Source organism: Anomaloglossus baeobatrachus, chromosome 3 (assembly GCF_048569485.1).
Source record: "Anomaloglossus baeobatrachus isolate aAnoBae1 chromosome 3, aAnoBae1.hap1, whole genome shotgun sequence".
Lineage (NCBI taxonomy): Eukaryota > Metazoa > Chordata > Amphibia > Anura > Aromobatidae > Anomaloglossus > Anomaloglossus baeobatrachus.
The window spans coordinates 486,962,232-486,985,339 of NC_134355.1; the positions used below are offsets into that span (position 1 = coordinate 486,962,232).

General features: G+C 43.9%; 1 protein-coding gene across 1 annotated transcript in view; it reads right to left on the minus strand.

The window, feature by feature from the left end:
• Positions 1-1,626: 1,626 nt before the first annotated feature.
• Positions 1,627-23,108, minus strand: part of CLDN11 (claudin 11) — a 79,684-nt gene continuing 58,202 nt past the window's right edge. The window contains exon 3 of the mRNA XM_075340634.1: positions 1,627-6,246. Coding sequence (XP_075196749.1) covers positions 6,011-6,246 — 236 coding nt within the window. The 3' untranslated portion in view covers positions 1,627-6,010. The remainder of the gene's footprint in view (positions 6,247-23,108) is intronic.

Below are 23,108 nucleotides of genomic sequence, written 5' to 3' on the forward strand. Positions count from 1 at the left end.
AAGTTTTGTGAAGGGTTTATTTTAAAAAAGGATATTTTTGTGTGTGTCTTTTTTTTATTGCTACTTTGCTAGCACTGGGGGATGTCTGATAGACACCGCTCCATTACTAATACCAGGGGTTGATGGCAGCTGGGTTTTTGGACACTTCACAGCTGACATCAACTCCAAAAACCATTACCTTGATTGCCATTGCGTCAGGGTAATTGGGAAAAGAGGAGGCGAAGTGCTAGAATTGGAGCATGTTATGAAGCTCCATTCCTGGGGTGGCTGCGGGCTGGTATTTTTAGGATGGGAAGGACCCAATAATCATTGACCTTCCCAGCCTGATAATATCAGCTCACAGCTTATGTATGCCCTTTGCTGGATATCTGAAATGGGGGAAACCCCACATCTTTGTTTTTTTTCTCATTTAATTATTTATTTAGTTACTAGCTGTACTATCTATCTATCTATCTATCTATCTTTGCACATCTTTAACACATAAAATGTAATTATTTCAGTGTCATACTTTTTTTGTGTGTTGCACAAAATGCACACATGTACACATGGATGGCACACGAATGACACATGTGTACACACAGATGGTAAAAACGGAACATGCCACTTTTTGTGCACACATGTGAAGGGGGCCTTTCATGGTTCTTTTCAAGGCTGACTAGTTCTAAACACATATAATGTCCTCAGTCTGACGGGATTTTGGAGGAATGAACACCTATTGCACCATTAGGTTGATTACTCCCACGACAATATTATTTTTGGTCTTCGATCAAAGATATTTATAATTTTACTTTTAATGCCATTGTTTTCATTTTTTTATTTTTTGTATTTTGACAGATTATTTCTTTCAGGTACTGCTTTTTATAACCAATCATATTTTTGTAGACACCAGTTTCTGGCCCCATAACTGAGAAATCTTAAGGCTACTTTACACACTGCGATATCGGTCCCGATATCGCTAGTGTGGGTACCCGCCCCCATCTGTTGCGCGACACGGACAAATCGCTGCCCGTGCCGCACAACAGCCGTCACACATACATACCTGTCCGGCGACGTCGCTGTGACGGGCGAACCGCCTCCTTTCTAAGGGGGCGGTCCGTGCGGCGTCACAGCGACGTCACTGAACCGCCGCCCAATAGCAGCGGAGGGGCGGAGCTGAGCGGGACGTAACATCCCGCCCACCTCCTTCCTTCCGCATTGTGGCCGGGAGGCAGGTAAGGAGAGCTTCCTCGTTCCTGCGGCGTCACACGCAGCGATGTGTGCTGCCGCAGGAACGAGGAACAACCTCGTTACTGCTGCAGTAACGAGATTTGAGAATGGACCCCCATGTCACCGATGAGCGATTTCGCACGTTTTTGCAACGATGCAAAATCGCTTATCGGTGTGACACGCAACGGCATCGCTAATGCGGCCGGATGTGCGTCACGAATTCCGTGACCCCAACGACTCCGCATTAGCGATGTCGCAGCGTGTAAAGCCCGCTTTAGACTATTCCACATGGGCAATCGTCTTCAGATCACTAAGCTTATTATTTTTTTGGGTTGTCAAGAGAGTGGCTCAAAAGTTAATAGAAGTGATTATTGCCTTGCATAAAGTAAAAGATACAAAAATGCAGCAAAGGCACCATAGTACCAAGAAGGACATTTTATTAGATTTAATATAAGATGCATCGTTACAATTAATGGACATTTTAAAAAGTAACAGTTCATCAGTTATATAAAAAGAGCAGAAAGTAATGTAAAAATATAATTATTGTATTATCTACAGTCGTTTTGAGTTTGAACTTTGCAACTAAATGGACATTTTTCCCACAAATTTTTGAATAGTTCATTTGGTGAGATACAGACCTGAAACAAAAAATTGGTATAAAGAAAGCCTAACATTGTAAATATCAAAGAGCAGGAGGTTGGCTTTCCACAAACCACCACAAGCATTGCCCATATCAATGGCCAATATTACAGTACATTGCGGAGGTTTACTAGAACAAGTGTAACCAGAACTTACTCAAGACTCGAAAAGAAATACAAAACAGTTCTTTAAAGGTTTTGAGAACAAAAGGTTTGCAGCTAATCACCGTTAGCACAACTGTCGAGCACAATTTCCAATGTAAACTCTTAAAATTCTGCTACTGAAAGAAAATGTGGAGGGAAGTAACACAAACCTAAAAAGAAGAGTAAATCTAGGCTTAGATTTCTACAGAAGGCACTGCTTACATTGCGTTCTGTGTTAGTAACTTAGTCCTCATACCCACCAGCAATGACTCTGCTCTATGAGCTGGCCTGTGCTGCCTTTTTACATCCCTTTGTTTTTACCTGCAAAAATTGGTATGCAATGTGCTTCAAATTCACAAAACATATGAACATTATCAAAGACTTTCACAAAATGTTTGGGTCTAAAACACATAATAAATATGGTGCAAGTCATGAATGAGAGTTCTTCATGAAAACAGACAGATTTCTTGTGCATTTAGTTTAGTAATTCTTCTTTTTACCACAGTTAATCTAAGGCTTGTGTTAATGGCCATATTAAAGGGCTTGTCGACTACTTTTACATTGATGGTCTATCCTTAGGACAGGTCATCAATGTCTGATCGGCCAGAGTCCGATATCCTACACCCTTGCCGATCAGCTAATCTCGGTGTCAGATGGAAATGCTCAGTTCCGGAGCTGCCCCGTCAACTGATAGTGGCCCCAGCTGGGTACTGCACATCCGCCTTCTATTGCTTGGAATAGGAGGCGGAAATGCCGTATCCGGCCGGAGCCGCTATCAGATGACGAGGCAGCTCCGGAACTGAGCATTTCTTGCCACCTGCTGCCAGCACTGAAAACAGCTGAACGGTGGAGGTGTCGGGTGTCGGTCCCCAGCCAATCAGACATTGATGATGTATTCTAAGGATAGGCCATTAATGTAAATTAGTGGATAACCTCTTTAAGATCTTAGAAATTTTTTATTTACCTGAATTTATGCACAATTGTATTTTAAATAAACGACACACAATTGTTTCAGAAAATATGTCATAGAAACAAAATAAGAATTAAAGGAATCAGAAAATGACCTACTGTTGAAATCAGGGTTTTGTGTTAATTAAATGTAAAAATAATGTCGGGAACTTCGTTTTTCTCTATACACAATTTTTATTATAAAATACAAATGATAAATCTTTCAATTTTCACACTAGTCAATGATGATTTTTAAGACTTTTATCATTTTTTGGCAGGATATCCTCATGTACATTAGCCACAATGAGACTCTGACCCTATCTTTTGTATTGATGCATTGTAAAAGGGACGAAGCAGGGGGAGCTGTGACATTCCCTATTGTGATTGGTGGATCATGTGTAATCAGATGTGAATAGAAGTCTTACCTGTCATTGCAATCCTGGCTCTGATGATTAGGAAAGTGCTGAAAATTTTCCCTAATAGTATGAGTCTAAAAACAACCCAAGTGTGAAAATTTAAAGATTACTAATTGTGCTCTGAAATAAAGAAAAAACACTGCAAAAAGTTTAAAAAAAAAATATAACACAAAAGCCTGATTTAACTAATAGGTCACTTTCTGATGCATTCCCTTTTAAGTGTAATTATGAAGAATAACATATTATACCAATACAAAGCGACTGTACAGAGCTATAAAGTCAGTGAAGATTATGTCATTCCATCCATTTGAGTGAATGTGTGTAGTATAGTAGATGGTCTGCGAAAGAATGCAATCCTTTGTTATTTGTTCACTCACAGGGCATGGTACCATTAGTATCTTGGGTCTCATACATACATACTGAGCCGTTTTTATGTCATTTCCATTGGAAATCACAAAGCATTGTATAAATGAGACAATGGGCAACAAACATCCAAACCTTTCACTAAATCCATCTGTGGTTTACTGTTTATATACATTGACGTACAGATGAGAATTATACAGAAATCTCTTCCCTCACCTCTACCCTTCTAGAAATGAAAATGCTGTTAACCCGGAGAGAGTATTCTGCTTGCTTTAAGACAAATGTACTATATCAGCTTAATATGTAATTGTAAACTGTACTCACTGTTTTTTATATCATAAGGATATTTTTTGGACTAAATTTTTTAGACTAGTAAAGTCCATTTATGTTTCACAATTACTGTAAATTACCATTCCTAGGAATGATCATTTCACGATATTCATGCAGTCATACCAGGCTGACCATCACCTGGCAATAAGCAAGGCGCTCAATCATCTGGTGAAATTATCTTTTGAGCTGCGCAAAAGACCATCATTCTCGGCAGCATATTGTCTGGCGTAAAAAATACTTGAGCTGCTGAGAACAATGACAGTTTATGCGCACAGAACGACCTCTTACATGCAGTCATTAAACAGTGCATTGCGTCGTATTACACCTTTACTTGGAGGTTTTTATTGTTTTATATAACATTGCAGCACATATATGTAAATAAGTTGTGTAAATGGACTTTTAAGAAAATCTCTTCAAAGTGTCTTCTCTAGAGATGAGCAGATCGCTTTACACAACTCTTGTCCACGATCCAGCTCAGTGTCCTATGGCTATGGATAGAAGCTGCGCAAATTACCTTACTCTCTGGGATCTCAGGATTAGCTTGGCAGGTGAGACTTCCGGTACATTGCAAAGATGAGGTCACGTCATGCCAGCGGATCAAATAACGCAATGCGGAACCTAGAAGATCAGAAAACTTGTGCAACTTCTGTTCTCAGCTGGAGAGCACTGATCTGTACCGGAGAGCAGGGTGGCGCGAAGAGATCTGCTCATCTCTAGTCTTCTCTAATGCTGCTTTTAGCGAGACATAGGAAATTATCAATGAGGAGAAAGGGGAATTAGCATTCCCAAGAACATTTCCGTGGGTTGGATATAAACTGTGCTGTCCAATTTAAGAGAAATCTAGAGGTAGATGAATGAAAAGTTGTTTATTTGTTGACGCGTTTCTGACTCATACATACTCTTTCATCAGCACAACCACATAAAAGCTATTATGTTTCTGATGAGATAGTCTGGTTGACTCAGATATGTGTCGACAAATAAACCACTTTTCATTCATCTACCTCTAGATTTCTCTTAAATTGGGCAGCACAGTTTTTATGCATCCCATGGCAATGCTTCATAATTGATTTGTGGATATAGCAGCTGCCTGATTCTCAGGCACTTTAGAGGTTGTCTCACAGAACCCCACTAGGTGAGCCCATCTCTGACACTTTCCTACTATTTTATCCTGATAAGACCCTATTGCACTTTACACATATTTTTTTTCATTCCTAAGAACACTGATTTCCAAATATCAGGGTATATCCCAAATATCTGCTCCCCTAAAAAAATCATCATTCTCAACAGCCCAATGTCTGGTGTAAACAGGTGTGCTATTGAGAATAATGATATTATATGTACTTGGAACTGTGGTTCACCTGTTTAAACAGGCTATTAAGTGACCTTCGATCAACTTGCATATAGCCAATTGTAAACACAGCAGAGTAGTGCACAATTGAGAATGTCAAATATAAGCAAGTTTATAATGAGAGTTCCCCAATATCTCTGCTAGCACCTTTTAATGAGAAGTATGAGATTACTAGAGTGTCAACACAGGAAAGCTGAAAAATTAGAACCAAGATACAAATGTCCACGTCTTAGCCAAATGTGTAAAAAGCAGAACTTTTTATGTTTGATGTAAGTTATGTAAATATGTTCTGTTCTAAGAGGTGATTTATGTAATGAAATAAACTAATTTGACAAATATAATTTAAATTGTTTTGTTAAATGTTTCTCTACTTATAAAGGTAAAAATACTACAAAATCATGATGTTTTCTGTTCTGGGCATCCTTTCCTGAGCACCAATAAAATACAAATATGGTATACAAGAATACATTGAGGTCCTGTCAGAAAACAGTACTCAATATCTGTCCATATATATGGCACTTAAATTGTAAAACAGCATACGTAGACACAACAAAAGGCACATAAGTTATTAAAGTCCAAGAATGCTGTACAATCAGACTTGTCTGATCTCTTGATCCTTAAACATTGGCGCTTTTAGCATGGGTAGGGGAACCGGACCCCTGAGATGAATAATAAAATCGGTTTTCCATGAATGCTTGAGATTCTCCTGAACAGCAAACAATAACTATTCCTCCAAACAAGCAGAACGCTGCGCCAATCCATCCTGCGTACAAGGAGTAGCCGAACGTCACAATGGTTGTCTCCTTGTGTGTGGACACTGGGAACCATATGGTGGCCATAATGGAGCTCAATGCTGTGGAAAAGAAAAGAAAAGTGTTACCAGAAGAAGAAAGACTTGAGTGTGTTTGTATATAATATACAGTAGCACTTTACAAACCATACTTTTTAGAATTTTTCAGTTAAAATCACTTGTCTAGGTCCAGTCCTTTGTTCTTGAAGGACCTTCAGCTACTTTATTTAATTAGTGTCTTCATCTTCACAGAAATTTGCCTACTATTGATTAATGTTGCTGAAAAATAGTCATTTTCCAATTGTTATTGCATGAAATGGTAAGATAAATGAATTAACCTTTGTGATGCCTTCAGTAAAATTAAAAAATCGCCATTTCCAGATGTTTTAAACCTGCTCTGATCATCTGCCATGCTTGTATGAAGGTTGTGAGAATTGTTGGAATTGAATTTCATTGCCTCTGATGCATTCTACAGGTTTTATATTACTTTCAAAGTCTATAACACCTTTTTCCACATTGCAGAGTTGGCATTTAAATGCAATTTTCCTTCTATTTTTTTCCTTTTCTCGGTAATGGCTTCTTGACAGCTATGCCTGCTGTCTTCTCACAGTGAAAGAAAGGGCAGAAACAGCTGGAAATTTGTTTTCAGAGCTGAATTGAGATTGGAACTGTATTTAGCGGTAAGGCGGGCTTTGCACACTACGACATCGCAGGTGCGATGTCGGTGGGGTCAAATTGAAAATGACGTACTTCCGGCATAGCATGCGACATCGTACTGTGTAAAGGCTCGATGATACGATTAACGAGCGCAAAAGCGTCGTAATCGTATCATCGGTGCAGCGTCGGCATAATCCGTGATTACGCTGACGCGACGGTCCGATGTTGTTCCTCGTTCCTGCGGCAGCACACATCGCTGTGTGTGAAGCCGCAGGAGCGAGGAACATCGCCTACCGGCGTCACTGCGACTTCCGTAGGATATGTGGAAGGAAGGAGGTGGGCAGGATGTTTACATCCCGCTCATCTCCGCCCCTCCGCTCCTATTGGCCGCCTGCCGTGTGACGTCGCAGTGACGCCATACGACCCGCCCCCTTAATAAGGAGGCGGGTTGCCGGCCAGAGCGACGGTCGCAGGATAGGTGAGTCCATGTGAAGCTGCCGTAGCGATAATGTTCGCTACGGCAGTTATCATAAGGATATCGCAGCTGCAACGGGGGCGGGGACTATCGCGCTCGGCATCGCAGCATCGGCCTGCGATGTCGCAGCGTGCAAAGTGCCCCTAAGGCTAGATACACACATCCATGTGAGCGTTACTATCTGAGGGAATCGGAACAATATTTTGCTCAGGTGTCCATCCTAGTTGCACCAGTTTTATTTCTCATCCATTTTTCTTTACTGAAGCAAACTGTCTCAACTTGTGTTTATCCATTGACTCTTAACAATGTATCAGTTAAAAAGGATGAAACTATGATTAAACGCGGAAGTACAAAGTCTTTCTTCCTAGTTTCATCTGTAACTTTAATGTCAGAGTCTAATTTGCAAAATCTGATGTGAATAGAACATGCTAATAGTAAGACCACGTTCACGCGTTCAGTATTTGGTCAGTATTTTACATCAGTATTTGTAAGCCAAAATCAGGAGTGGAACAATCAGAGGAAAAGTATAAAAAAAAAACATTTTGGATTAATATATTATATGTATATTGCTAAAAAATAAATAACTTAAAGGGTTATTCCCATTTTCAAGATCCTATTGTGTGGCATTGACCTGGTCTCTAATCTGAGCTGCTATTAACCTGCGATTTCTCAGGCTGGTGACTCGGATAAATTTATCCTCCACAGCAGAGGTGACTCTTGGTCTTCCTTTCCTGGGGTGGTCCTCATGTGAGCCAGGTTCTTTGTAGCGTTTGATGGTTTTTGCCACTGCACTTGGAGACACTTTTCAAGTTTTCCCAATTTTTCGAACTTACTGACCTTCATTTCTTAAAGTAATGATGGCCACTCCTTTTTCTTTACTTAGCTGTTTTTTTCTTGCCATAATACAAATTCTAACAGTCTATTCAGTGGGACTATCAGCTGTGTATCAACCAGACTTCTGCACAACACAACTGATTGTCCCAACCCCATTTATAAGGCAAAAAATCCCACTTATTAAACCATTAAAGAAAACTATTTGAATGAGAAAGTGTGTCCAAACTTTTGGTCTGTGCTGTGTATATATATATATATATACACATCTTAATAAATTAGAATATCCTCAAAAAGTTAATTTATTTCAGTAATTCAATACAAAAAGAGAGGCATATCTTATATAGAATCATTACAAACAGAGTGATCTATTTCAAGTGTTTATTTCTGTTAATGTTGATGATTATGGCTTACAGTCAATGAAAACCCACACTTTCAGCAGCAAATCTACATCTCTTGGCAAGAAAACCTCAATTTTCTGCCAGGAGATACAGGTCTGTGAGTTTACTGAGGTCACCTGACGTCAGGTTACCTGTGGTCACAGGTGGACTACCATAGGAACCACCAGCTGTGACCGGAAATAACCTGAGGAACACCCCCACTAATTGCTGAGGCTCATTCTTTGCCTTAAGCTCACAGTGGATGGTCATGTTCTATAGCCACCTGTTGTCACTTCAGATGTAGCAGAGCTGGAATTGTCTTGGGACCTTGTGTGGATTATGTCAGACCTGGGTGTTTTGGGGGTTAATAAATTGGTGAAAGAGGGTGTTTTTTGTATTTAATTTGAAATAAAGGATTTTTTGGTGTTTGTGTTTATTTCTTTTCAATTACTTAGTAATGGGGGGTCTTATAGACTTCTCCCATTACTAATCTAGGGCTTAGTTGCAGAAGAGAGTAGAAGGACCTGGGGGGATATCATTGTCATGTGACCTAAGGAGGCAGAATTTGTATGCAGAGACTGGGAAAGAAAGTGAAACAGACCATCTCCTCATGTAGCTAGTGCTCTGAACGTGTTGAAGGCTGGGAGACAGTTGTTTTCCTAGTTAGTAATATACACTCCCTGCTGTATCACTGTCACACAGCCTGGACAGGCTATTATTACTGCACAAATTTGGTTTATTACTGCACAAATTGTGTATTACTGCACAGTAAAAAATACTCTGCTATATAGTCATAATATCTTCCAATTTCGCCCCTCATGCATTCATATTCGCTCCTATGTATCTCCCATTGTGCTACCATTGTCTGTCCACACAGTGCTGTACTATTTACCAAAAAAAATAAGCAAACAAAATAAAAAACAATTTCTAACCTGTCCTCATTCTAATGCTGAGCAACTGTCCTTTTCCTCTGTCTCCAGACAGGCACCCTGCCCCATGCTTACTTTACAGCCCCAGACCTACCAAGGACTCGCAACTGCAAAGCACATCGGCATAATAGCAACCTAATGTTGCATTTGGTGTAATGACATCACACAGGCGTCATGTGGCAGGTCCCGCCTTATGTCATTACCCTGGAGTGCTCTACTGATGGAGCAGAAAGCCAGTGGCTCTCTGCTTCACAATAGTTTTCAACTTATAGATGTGTCGAAGAATGCACCTCCAGTTAAAAAATAGCATAGGCCCTGGCAAGGCCCTCTAAATTTTGGTTCTGGTCACAGTTGCACACTTCTGCTATGATATTTGGCTAGCCTATGGCTCTCACGTGCATCCATGGGCATTACATTGGTATAACCTATCTCCTTACATCATTTAATGCTATAGATTTAGCATAGCTTAGTAAAAATACATTCACAGCTTGTGAAAACCATCCTGTTTCACTAAAATGATTTTCTAGTTTTATTAAATGCAATGAAGGTTATGTATCCATGTTCTTATCGATGCTAACATCCTCATCCCATAATTCAAAGAACTAGTGACTCATTTAGTATATATAATAATATATTTAGTATATTAGTATAATCAAATGAGGGTTGTGAAGAACTGTATTAAAACTTTCATAACATTGGTTTCAGTACTGGGTAAAAAATAGGTCGACCATACTCTTTGTTTCAGGCAAGAGACAGTCTAGGATCAAACCGGACGACTGACTTTGATCTTGGGAAGGAAAACTGTAATTCAGGCATGAATGCCTAATCTAAATGCTCCTCTATAAACCTCGGGGTATTGCAATCCTCACAGTCTCAAAAGTCAGGCATTGAACAGAGACCTATTTAATTACTAATGCATCAGAGGGGAATGTATTCTACTTACTAATACATGTCAAGCAAAATCAGTGAACAAATATTGAATGTATTCACACTTGTCTAACAAGAGAGAAGAATATTCCCTTTACAGAGTCTATTGTTTGGGAGAAAACACAATAGCTTTTAAAGTAAGTGATATTAGACTGCGAAAACTCAAAACAAGTTCTACCGATATATTTGAAAGATTTCAATAGTCCCAGCACGATCCAAGAATAATAATAAAAAAAATCCTCTATACTCACTTACTGCTTCTCTGTAGCATTGCCTAGACCCCCCATTTTTTATCCTTAGACCTTGCTGAGACATTTCTAAACAAACAAAAGGGGCAGAGAACCTTTCATGAGCTAAATGGGTCTTTGGTAAAGTTTATATAATACTATGACTTAAACAGGTTCAGGCATTTGCAGATTATTCATTTATATGCTTATTTTAACTAAATAATAATTATATCTGCAATAAAAATATTTAACCCCTATTACATATTAGGTCAATTTGCAAAATTAGCTACATTTTTGCAGTTTGCAAAAAGCAGTCGAATAAGAATATAAATACGTCAACACAACAAACATAACACGTGGTTTCTTCAAATGCAACCCAAATTTCCCCTTTTAAGAACAACTGCAGTGTTAGAGTAATTTAACTCTTTCATGACAAATGTTGTTGTGACGCCCTGGACTAGCCAGGTAGACACAAATAGCGCCCCGCACAACACCAGTCCCACACAGGTAACACCAGTCAAACACATAAACCCTAGTCACCTCCCTCAGTGCTTAATGGACACACCAGGGGGCGGAGCTAGGCGGTTGGCACACCCACCAAGGAGTTCAGAGGGCCTGAGGCAGGAAACACAGTCAGTCTAAGAAAGTTGTCAGTCAAATTCAGTCAGTGGTCAGTCAAGGTTGAGGAGTAGTGGAAGCAGGCCTGTGTGACAGGTCTGCAACTGACAGGTGCCAGGGTCGTAGCCCTGGTACCTCGGATAGGAGGCATACGGTGGCCTTAGCCTGCAGGAGCCAGGAAGATGACCAGGTGGAACCATGGTGGACCGGGACAGGGTAGTGGCCCGCTGGTACCGACCCGGGGAACCGACTGGAAACTGGAGCACACAGGGGGGTACTCAGACCCTGAAACGAGGTCCAGAAGCCACTGGACTGAGTTAAGTTACTGATTGAGGTCTGGACTATAGTTCCTTTCCCACCCAAGTCCCGACTGAAGACAACAGGCCACCGAGGGGGATAGAAAGCCACCGCACAGCCAGAGAGATCCCATGGGCAAGAGTCTGCGGGCAAACGGGCTTTCCCAACACACATACCGCCGGGGAGCAGACTCCCATCGCTGAAACGAAGGCAGTCTACATACACACTACACAGTGCAGGAGAAAGGCAAAGACTACCGAACCGGGTGGGGGACCAGACGCAGCCGGCTGCGGGCACCGACCACCATCACCTTTGTTTATCAGAGACTTGTGTGTGTCAATAACAGTGAGTACCACAGTGCCCTCCGGCCGCGCATCGCCCTGCACTGCCCTACTTCTCCCCAACGGTTCCCGGGGCCATCATCCCTGCCCACGGAGGGTTTAACATCTTGCTGCATAACCATCTCCCCCAGGTGCCCCGTAACTGCAGTGGTGGTGTCTACACCTTCACCACATCCCGTGGGTGGCGTCACGAACTCAAACACGGCTCCGGCCGTACAAGTACCTATCAACCCCCTATGTAGCACCAGCATCCTTTCAGAGTGAAGTGACCCCGGGTCCGGAGACGCTCGAGCCACTCACCAACGAGCCCGGATCCGAGCGGCTCGGCTGCAGCCGAGTGCGGGGTGGTACATTGTTTGTACTTAGTAGAGCACCCAATGGCTGAAATGACCAGTTCCAAATCTGATACCTAGCCGGACACCAGTTTCTGGCAGCGTTCCTAATGAATCTTGGTTTCATCTTCACTAATATTCTTGGGTTGTCAAGAAAGTATAAAATAAGCAACAAAAAGAGGAATAAATATCCTCCAATAATTAAGCATTACTTACAGCAAAGAAGGGCTGCAGTTGTACATCGCCCAGGCCAAAAACTAGTACTCTTGCAGGATGCAGCTAAGCCCCCACTAAGTGGAGGCATCACAGGTGCAGGAGGAACAAATCAAACACACACTTCCAAAGAATGGAGGGGGCGATTGCTGGATGATAAAACTGCACACTGATGGCTTGCATAGAGTGCTGTTCACACATGCATATGCACAGTCACATTCTCAATATTAGGTGATGCCCATACCATTAGATCAGGCGGGCTGCCAAGCCGTACTCCATCTGTGCACCATACAGGCACATGAACTCAAATATGCAAAGTCTAAGAGAAAGGGGCCTGGCTGCATCCTGTACAAAAAAATATGAGTATTTAGTTGGTATTATGGCCAGAATATGGAAGCCTACAACACTCGTCACAGGAACCTCATGCTTGTAGGTCCTTACACTAAATATAAAAATAGCAACAAAAAGAGGTATAAATATCCTCCAAAAATTAAGCATTACTTACAGCAAAGAAGGGCTGCAGTTGTACATCGCCCAGGCCAAAAACTAGTACTCTAGCAGGATGCAGCTAAGCCCCCACTAAGGCTGGGGCCACAGGGGGCACTACTGCGATGCTCGCATGAGACTCGGCTCGCGCTGGCAGCACAGCAGGAGAAGAGTGTCATACGAGTGTGCCTGCATCTGAGGTCCGATCATGTGAGCAGACCTCAGCTGCGGGGGGTGGGCTGGCACTGAGGAGGGGCGGGAGGGATTTCTCTCCCTCTCTCCTCCGTAGCAGGCTATTGCCATTCTCGCACTGCACTGGCAGTACACCAGTGTACTGCGAGTGCAGTGCGATTTTTCTCTCGCCCCATTCACTTGAATGCGTGCGAGAGAAAGAGTCTCAGCTTACAATCGCAGCATGCTGCGATTGTTTTCTCGGTCCGATTAGGGCTGAGAAAATAATCGCTCATGTGTGCTGACACACAGGCTAGAACTGGTCAGAGGGGAATGCGATGTTTTATCGCACTCCACTCGCACCGATTTTCTCGCCGTGTGGCTTAGGCCTAAGAGGAGGAATCACAGGTGCAGCAGGAGCAAATCAAACACAAACTTCCAAAGAATGGAGGTGGCGATTGCTGGATGATAAAACTGCACACTTATGGCTTGCATAGAGCGCTGTTCACACAAGCAGATGCACAGTCACAAGCACGCAGCCTATTAGGTGATTCTCATACTATTAGATTAGGTGGGCTGCCAAGCCGTGCTTCATCTGTGCACCATACACCGAAGTGTGTGTTTGATTTGCTCTTCCTGCATCTGTGATGCCTCCACTTAGTGGGGGCTTAGCTGTATCCTGCTAGAGTACTAGTTTTTGGCCTGGGCGATGTACAACTGCAGCCCTTCTTTGCTGTAAGTAATTGTCAAGAAAGTGGTCCAAAATGTTTAAAGAAGGCTACACACAAGCAAGGTAAAGCATACAAAAAGGTTGCAAAGGTATTGAATGTTCATAGAGATAAACTTAGAAGTATACAGGGCCATATTTGGCATTCATACTGCCCTAGGCACTGTAAGTTGTAATGCCCCCTACTGGTAAGTCAGGCTAAGGGTACGTGTACATGACTTCTATTTCAGGCATATCGGCTCCATTATCTGCCTGAAAAAGCGGTAAATAAACTCTAAAAAGACTGAATATATGACCTGCAGTATAAAAATTACTTGCTGATCATATGTTCAGTCTTTTGAGCTTCTTTTAACTGCTTTAGGTTCCCAAAGATGCAAAATGATTTAATGAAGTGACCCAACCATTTTTCACGTGACTTCCACTTGTAAGGCTAAGTTCACATTTCTGTTGTTTTGTATCAGTCATATGCGTCTTGTGACTGATGCGCTGTACAACGCTGTACAACGGATGACAAAGAACAGAATTCTTTGTCGGACTCCGTTGTGTGCGGTGGGCGGAGCGCGAGGGGGCGGAGTTCGGGGGGTGATGGAGCCGAGCGGGGCCGTGGCACTGAAGACGTCAGTGCCGCAGGGACTGCAGGACAAGTGAGGGTGTGTGAGTGTGAGTGTGTGTGTGTATACATGCTGAATGCGGGAGGGGGCGGGGCCGAGCGGGGGGTGGGGCCAGACGCTGAGGATGTCAGTGGCAGTGCTGCGGTCTGCATGGCTGGGGACAGGTGAGTGTATGTGTGAGTGTATGTGTGAGTGAGTGAGTGTGTGCACATGTGGAGTGCGGGAGGGGGCGGAGCCGAGCGGGGAAGTGTCGGCCTCCCTGCACACGTAACCAGAATAAATATCGGGTAACAGCAAAGCACCCGATGTTTACCTTGGTTACTCGATATTTACCTTGGTTACGGGCGTACACCGCTTAGCGCTGGCTCCTTGCACCGTAATCGGGGTAAATATCGGGTAACCAACCAAAGCTGGTGATGTGTGCAGGAAGCCAGAGAGCATGTGCAGCAAAATCTGACGGATCGCGCTGCTCAAAAAACGTTACAGGCTGCGTTCCTCCCGCCCGGCGGTCAGTCGTTCCACGACTGATCAGTCGGGTGGAGGGTGCAATGCAGCATCATCAGTCACAATCCGCTGCTCATACAAGTCTATGGGAACAACAGAATCCGCTAAACGGATTCCGTTGTTTACCAGAGCAGCGGATTGTGACTGATACATTTTAGCGGAAATGTGAACTTAGCCTAAGCCACTCACTGGTTTATATAATACAAGTTAAAGGGAACCTGTCATCAGAAATTTAGCTTGAAACCTAAAAGTTTCCCCCTCTGCAGCTCCTGGGCTGCATTCTAGCAAGGTTCCTGTACTTTTTGTGGCCCCTTTTAAACCAAATTAAATACTTTATAAACTTGTACCTTTTGCTATGTAAATTTTGTAAATCGTCCATGGGGGTGGGCTCTCTGCTGACCGTTGCTGTTCCTCCAGCAGATTTACGCCGCCCCCCAACGCTGAATTTCATATCTCAGGACGCCGCCCCTGGGCGCCCATGGTCCCGCGCATGCACTGTGTGACTGTAGCGGGACTGTGCACTGTGTGCACGTGTGACCGCTGGTGACGTTTTGCGCAGGCACGAGGTTATGGGTGGCGCTGTGAGTGTCATCAGCAAGTGCCGCCCATAACCTCGTGACTGCACTTTCCCCTCTTCCTCCAGCGTTCTGCGCAAGCGCTTGCTGGCCAGATGACCCGACGTCACCTCTTTCCCATCTTGCCCTGCTGCAGGGTAAGATGGGAAGGAGGTGACGTCGGGTTATTTGGCCGGCGAGCGCTTGCGCAGAACGCTGGAGGCAGTGAGGGAAAGCGCGTCCACAAGATTATGGGTGGGCACTTGCGATGCAATCACAGCGCCGCCAATAATCTCGTGCTTGTAACACACGTCACCAGCGATCCTGGCGTGGGCGGCACCTCGGGCGCAGTGGGCGGCGTCCTGATGGATGAAATGGAGCGTGGGGGGACGGCGTCAATGTGCTGGAGGAACAGCAACAGTCAGCAGAGAGCCCGCGCCCATGGACGATTTACAAAATTTACATAGCAAAAGGTACAAGTTTATAAAGTATTTAATTTGGTTTAAAAGGGGCCACAAAAAGTACAGGAACCTTGCTAGAATGCAGCCCAGGAGCTGCAAAGGGGGAAACTTTTAGGTTTCAAGCTAAATTTCTGATAGCAGGTTTCCTTTAATTAAAAAAATGTCCCCAAAAGATGTCAGAAAAGATGACTGACGAAAAGCAAAAAAAAAAGTAGCTTCAGCACAAAAGACATCGGTGTGTCCTGAAGAGTCTTCTGTCTGAAAAACCCATAAAATTTGCAGACGACTAGAAGACATTGTGTGCCCATACCATTTAGATAGTTACCCCTCCCATACACAGACTAAAGGTGTCAGAATCCACCAATATTGACAGACTAGACCCACAGTTTAATGTGTATGGACGCCTCTGACTGATGATGTCTGGGGAGATAAGGATCCAGCAGATTTAGGACTGAAGATCCTTAATTCTCTAAATGATAAGCCTCCAGAGATGTCTGGCAGCGGCTCTCTTATAGAGAACACAGAAACCCTTGGAAAGTGAGCAATCCTGTATATGGCTAGAGTCACACTGGCGTATGACTCGTACAAGTGCAATGTGAGAATATCTCACATTGCACTCGGCCCCATGTAAGGCCTCCGACACACTCACATGCTGCCAGTCCGTGTGTGCCATTTTTTACACGGACCGGAGACATGTGCACACGGGGACATAGGTAATCCCTATGGTTAGGAGACACGTAAGTATTTTGGAACGGAACAAGTGTCCGTTCCATACTTACGTGTCTCCGTGTGTTAAAAACGCTGACATGTCCGTGTTGCTCTGGCAGCACGGGTGTCACATCACACGGCCTGCTCCCGTACCACACAGATGTAGTGTAGATGTGGTCCCGTGTGACATGCGCCGGAGAAAACACACATGTCAGAGTAAAAAAAAAAATCATTACTCACCTTCTCCTGCCCTCCTGTCTCTGCCGCTGCTGACACTTGCTGCCGACCGACGCTCATTATACTCATTTCATATTCACTTCACTGCGGCCGGCAGCAGCAGCAGCGGGAAGACGGCAGGGCTGGAGCCGAAGATCAGCACCACGGACAGCAGGAAGGACCACGTGAGTATGCAAATTACCGGTTCTCCGTGTGTTATCGCGGATAGCACACGGAGAACACATGTGGTCCGCACGTACCAGACACACGTACTTACCTACACGCAACACGCAGGTTAAATATGTGTCTCGCGGCACGTGCGTGATTTTCACGTGAGTGTGGCAGAGGCCTAAGACAATGCTGCAGCTCAGATCTGCAAGTTTTTCCTCAGCCTTATCTGGATTGAGGGAAAAAATCACAGCATGCTGTGATTGTCTGCGAGTCTCGGATCACTCGCACACATACAAGTCTAGACTACTGTATACTATACTATGTCAGTGTCCATGATTTTTTGAAGCTGAAGAACGACTATAGTAGCTCAAAATTCAGCTACTGCAAGCCCACGATGGAGATATGATGAAGATCGGTAATTGGGAAGAGTGGGTTACCTGCACTGATAATGATAACCAGTTGAGGAATCTGGGAGATAGAAGGAATTTCTATGCAGTTTAATTGCCAACATGCTTCAATGTCTTACGACTTCTTCATCAGGAAAAACCACAAGTACCTCAAGTATCCAATTCTTGTTGTGGATCATGGATGCTATTTTTTTCCACAGATCACTCAGTCTGAGGAAAAAAATTACCGTAGACATGCACTATCTTATTGAGTAACATTGGCACGAGTGGAATTTGTTTAATTGACAGATAGCACTTGGACCAAAAATACAGTGATCTGCACGAGCCCTAATGGAAAATCAAACATCCATTAGGATATGGAAAGTCATAGGGATGACAATCACTTGCTTTTGCAGGGTAACAGATGTTTCACCAACAAAACCACATAGCTAATTGTAATGTTACTCAGTTTTGCAGGTTAAATGACTGTTCACCTGAAAAATCAAGTAAATATTTGATAAGCAATAAGTAGCGTGGATTTCAAAGGTGCTCTGCCCATTGAATAAAATAATAAAGTCACACAAAGCCTGGTTACTAAAAAATCTGTTCTTAAGGCCCTCTTTACACGTCCGTGTTTCCAGTATGTGGTGTCCATTTTCACACGTACTAGAGTGTAGACACGTTGATATGCATACTCATTAACAACTATGGGGATCTTCACACCTCCTTGTGTTCACATGAGTAAAACCTCCATGTGTCCCTGTGAATCACGTGTGTCTGTGTGATCCACACAGGGACATGACCATTTTTACTATCAGCACAGATGAAAAGGGTCAATAGAAAAGTATGGGTCTGTGAAATACCCATAGGGCATACCGATGACATTCGTGGGACATTTGTGTGCCGTCCGTAGACATGTGCTAGAGTTAAATACATTCAGGAAATTAATGTTTTTTATGCGTTAAAGATATGCAAAGAAGATAGAGAGATAGATAGAGAGATGAATAGAAAGATAGCTAACAGATAGCTATATGGATAGTACAGCTACTAATCAAATAAATCGTTAAAAGAAAAAACAATCTGGGGGTCCCCCTATCTTTGATAACCAGCAAATGTAAAGCAGACAGCTGTGAGCTGATATTATCAGGCTGGGAAGGTCCAGGGTTATTGGACCCTTATCAGCTTAAATATACTAGCCACAGCCGCCCCAGGAGTGAAACATCACATTAGATGAACCAATTTTGGACCTTCACCTCGGCTCTTCCCGATTACCCTGGTGCATTGGCAATTGAGGTTATGGTATTTGGTTTTTGTGTCAGCTGGCATCAACACCTGGTGTTAGTTATGGAGACGTGTCTATCAGACACCCCCATTACTAACCTAGAAAGTAAAAAAAAAAACACATGCAAAAATACTTTATTTAAATAAACTCTCTGCCCCACTTTCCCTGGTTCACCATTTTATTAAAAAAAAGACATAAAAAATGCAAATCTACTGTAGTTCAAGGAATCCAATGTCGTCTAGTAGTTTTCACAATATTCCTCGATTACTTAAATATGATGTCATCGCTTATGAGAGTCGCCAGCTGTTGCAGAGCGCAGCACTGAGCCAGAGTGGCTGCTACTCTCAGGCGGGCTTTGCACACTACGACATCGCAGGTGCGATGTCGGTGGGGTCAAATTGAAAATGACGTACTTCCGGCATTGCATGCGACATCGTAGTGTGTAAAGGCTCGATGATACGATTAACGAGCGCAAAAGCGTCGTAATCGTATCATCGGTGCAGCGTCGGCGTAATCCATGATTACGCTGACGCGACGGTCCGATGTTGTTCCTCGTTCCTGCGGCAGCACACATCGCTGTGTGTGAAGCCTCAGGAGCGAGGAACATCTCCTACCGGCGTCACTGCGGCTTCCGTAGGATATGCGGAAGGAAGGAGGTGGGCGGGATGTTTACATCCCGCTCATCCCCGCCCCTCCGCTCCTATTAGCCGCCTGCCGTGTGACGTCGCAGTGACGCCGCACGACCCGCCCCCTTAATAAGGAGGCGGGTCGCCGGCAAGAGCAACGGTCGCAGGACAGGTGAGTCCATGTGAAGCTGCCGTAGCGATAATGTTCGCTATGGCAGCTATCACAAGGATATTGCAGTTGCGACGGGGGCGGGGACTATCGCGCTCGGCATCGCAGCATCGGCCTGCGATGTCGCAGCGTGCAAAGTGCCCCTTAGTCTATTTCTTCTCGATCTGATGTCCTATAGCCATTGTAATGGAGGAATGTTGCGAGAACTGCCAGATTACATTGGACCTGGGAACTTTGCTTTCTAATAAATTGGAGACCGAGGGATAGTTTCTTGATATTATTTCTCTCTTTTTATGTCTTTCAGGTTTTCATTTGAATCTTGTCAGAAACCCTTGGACTACGTTGGATTTGCTTGTTTGCTTGTTTTTTAATAAAATGGTGAACCAAGAAAAAAGGCAGGAGTGTTTTTTTTAAAATAAACTATTTTTGAGTGTGGTTTTTTCTTTTTACTTACATGGTTAGTAATGGGGGTGTTTTTTTGCCTATCATGTATCTGTCTGTGTATAATTTATCATCTATCCATCCATCCATCTATCTATCATCTATCTATCTTTGCACACCTTTTACACATCCAAACCATTCTCAGTGTCATGTGTTTTTCCAGTACAGATTACACAGTTAACATAAAAAAGTTTTTGTACCATGTTAGCCAGTTGAAAAATGGTTGATTGCTCTCAGTGAGAGAAACAAAATTATAATCTTGTAGTTTTGATACCTTTTATTGACTAAAATAAAATAAATGATGTTACAGAGAAAGCTTTCGAGACTCTTTAGGTCTCTTCATCAGGCATGGTATCATCTTCATCAGGCACCATTACCATGCCTGATGAAGAGACCTAAGGGGTCTCGAAAGCTTTCTCTGTAACATAATTTATTTTATTTTAGTTAGCCATTAATAGATATCAAAACTACAAGATTATAATTTTGTTTCTCTCACTAATAGCAATCAAACAGATTACACATGGACGGCACACATATACACATAGATAACACACTCGTACACACGGATGGCCACAGAGATGGCCAAAATGGAACGTGCCACACAAGCATTTTTGTGTGCATGTGTGAAGACGGCATTATACTGTTGACACTCTTGTCTATGAATGGTCATCTTGTTAATATCACTCAAGAAAGGGATGAAATAGAAACCAGGGCTAATAGCAAATGATCTACAAAGGACTCTAGAAACTGAAAAATCCACCATCCATATGTCCATTATTAGAAAAATACTGAACCAGAGGGGTGTTTTAGTACAAAATATCTTTTTAGTACAAATGCACAAAACTGGAGGCTGATTATAGGAAAAAGAAAACCAGACATCAAAAACTAAATGTCATCCCAAGCGGTAAACATGGTGGAGAGAGCGTCTTGTGGTTCAGAGACGTTTGGAAGCATCAGGGCAAACCTTGAGGGAGCAATGAATTCAAAGGTGTAGTAAAACATTTTACATAAGAATACAATGGTAGCAGTCCAAGGCTAGGTTCTGATAGCCATGCTTAAACTCGGAACAGTTGCTTTTTGTGCCTAGTGGTGAGCACAGGAGTTGCCTGTTATTGACATGCACTTCATCCATAACTTGGTACAGGCTAGTGTACGCTGTGACCTTTTTCACATGGACCATATCTGTGTGAAAACTTATTGGTGTTAACTCACATAGCACATAAGAAGCTGACATTGGGTGACACAGCTAGAGGATAGCTAATAACAATGATTTGTGTTTTGGAATGGCCAAGTCATAGTCCTAACCTTAACCCTATCAGGATACTGTGGAATAACCTGAGGAGCGCACAAAACACCCCAAAATATTGATGAGCTGAACCATGTTTATTGGGAGGAATGGTGTAAAATTTCCTCCTAAAATTTTTTAAAATGTTAACTGAAAGTACAGGAAATGTTTGTGGGGGGCGATTCCTGCTAAATGGGGATCTTCAGCTTAGTAAATTCAAGTGTTGATTTATTTAATCTTTCTACACTTTTAGGCTAGGTTCACACATTCTGTATCTGGTGCGGATTTTACACACAGATTTTTGCATATAAAATCCCCAGCATTTTACAGTAGCAGTAACCTTGATTATTGTTAACTTGAGCTCATCCTCATGTTGAATTTTTATTTGATTGTGTAATCCATGCAGAAATTGGCTTTTGATACATTGTTTTAATCTGTAGCATGTCAATTTAAGTTGCGGAAATGGACTTGTTGGTGCAGTTTTTATCCATTGATTTTAATAGAGACCCTAAATCTGTATGTTAAATTATTAGCCTGGAGTAGATGCAGAAAAAATACACAGATATTAAATGTAGAAACATTGTTGATTTCAGGATAGAAATCCATCAGTACAATCCGCTACGGATATGTAATATGTGAAAGTAGCCGTAATGTTTATTCAGTGTGCTCAACAAAAGACTATGCGTTTCATTAGGTAGATCAGGGGTGGGGATCCTCCGGCCCACGGGCTGTATGCGGCCTGCAATGACTTCTTCTGCGGCCCCCGAGATGATTCACGGGAATCGCAGTACTGGGGCGGCAGCTTGCTGGCTTCTGTCCTTTTAAAACACCACACGACACGTTCAAATGCACCTGAAGGACTACGTCCCCACGCTGGCACTGACTATGTGAGGACGTACTTTGTAAACAGGGTAGAGGTGCACTCCAAACCAACAGAAGAGGAGCGACTGCCCCATCATCCCCAAAGTCCTACTGTGCCGGGCAGCACTCTGTGTGCCCAGCGGCAGTGCTCATTCTCTGTGCCCGGCGGCAGCGCTCACTCTCTGTGCCCGGCGGCAGCGCTCACTGTGCCCAGCAGCAGCGCTCACTGTGCCCGGCTGCAATGATCCCAGCCTCCCCCAGTTCTCTAACTGCCTCCAGCCTCCCTCAGGTCTGCCTGTACTCCCAGCCTCCCTCAGGTCTGCCTGTACTCCCAGCCTCCCTCAGGTTTGTCTGTGTCCCCAGCCTCCCCCAGGTCTGTCTGTGTCCCCAGCCTCCCCCAGGTTTGTCTGTGTCCCCAGCCTCCCCCAGGTCTGTCTGTGTCCCCAGCCTCCCCCAAGTCTGTCTGTGTCCCCAGCCTCCCCCAGGTCTGCCTGTGCTCCCAGCCTCCCTCAGGTCTACTTGTGGTCTCAGCCACCCTCAAGTGCGTCTGTGTCCCCAGCCACCCCAGGTCTGTGTGTCCCCAGCCTCCCCCAGATCTGTCTGTGTCCCCAGCCACCCTCAGGTATGTCTGTGTCTCCAGCCTCCCCCAGGTCTGTCTGTGCCCCCATGTCTGTCTGTGCCCCCATGTCTGTCTGTGCTCCTAGCGCTCTCTGTACCCCCCAGTCTCCCCAGTGATCTCTGTGCCCTGAGCCTCCCCCAGTGCTCTCTGTGCACCCAGTGATCTCTGTGCCCCGAGCCTCCCCAGTGACCTCTGTGCACTCAATGCTCTCTGTGCCCCCAGCTTCCCCCAGCGCCCTCTGTGCCCCCAGCCTCACCGAGGTCTGTCTGTGTCTCCAGCCTCTCCCATCGTTCTCTGTGCCCCCAGGGCTGTCTATGCCCCCAGTGTCCCCCAGGGCTGTCTGTCCCTCCGGCATCCCCCAGGGCTGTCTGTGCCCCTCCGACATCCCCCAGGGCTGTCTGTGCCCCCAGTGTTCCCAGT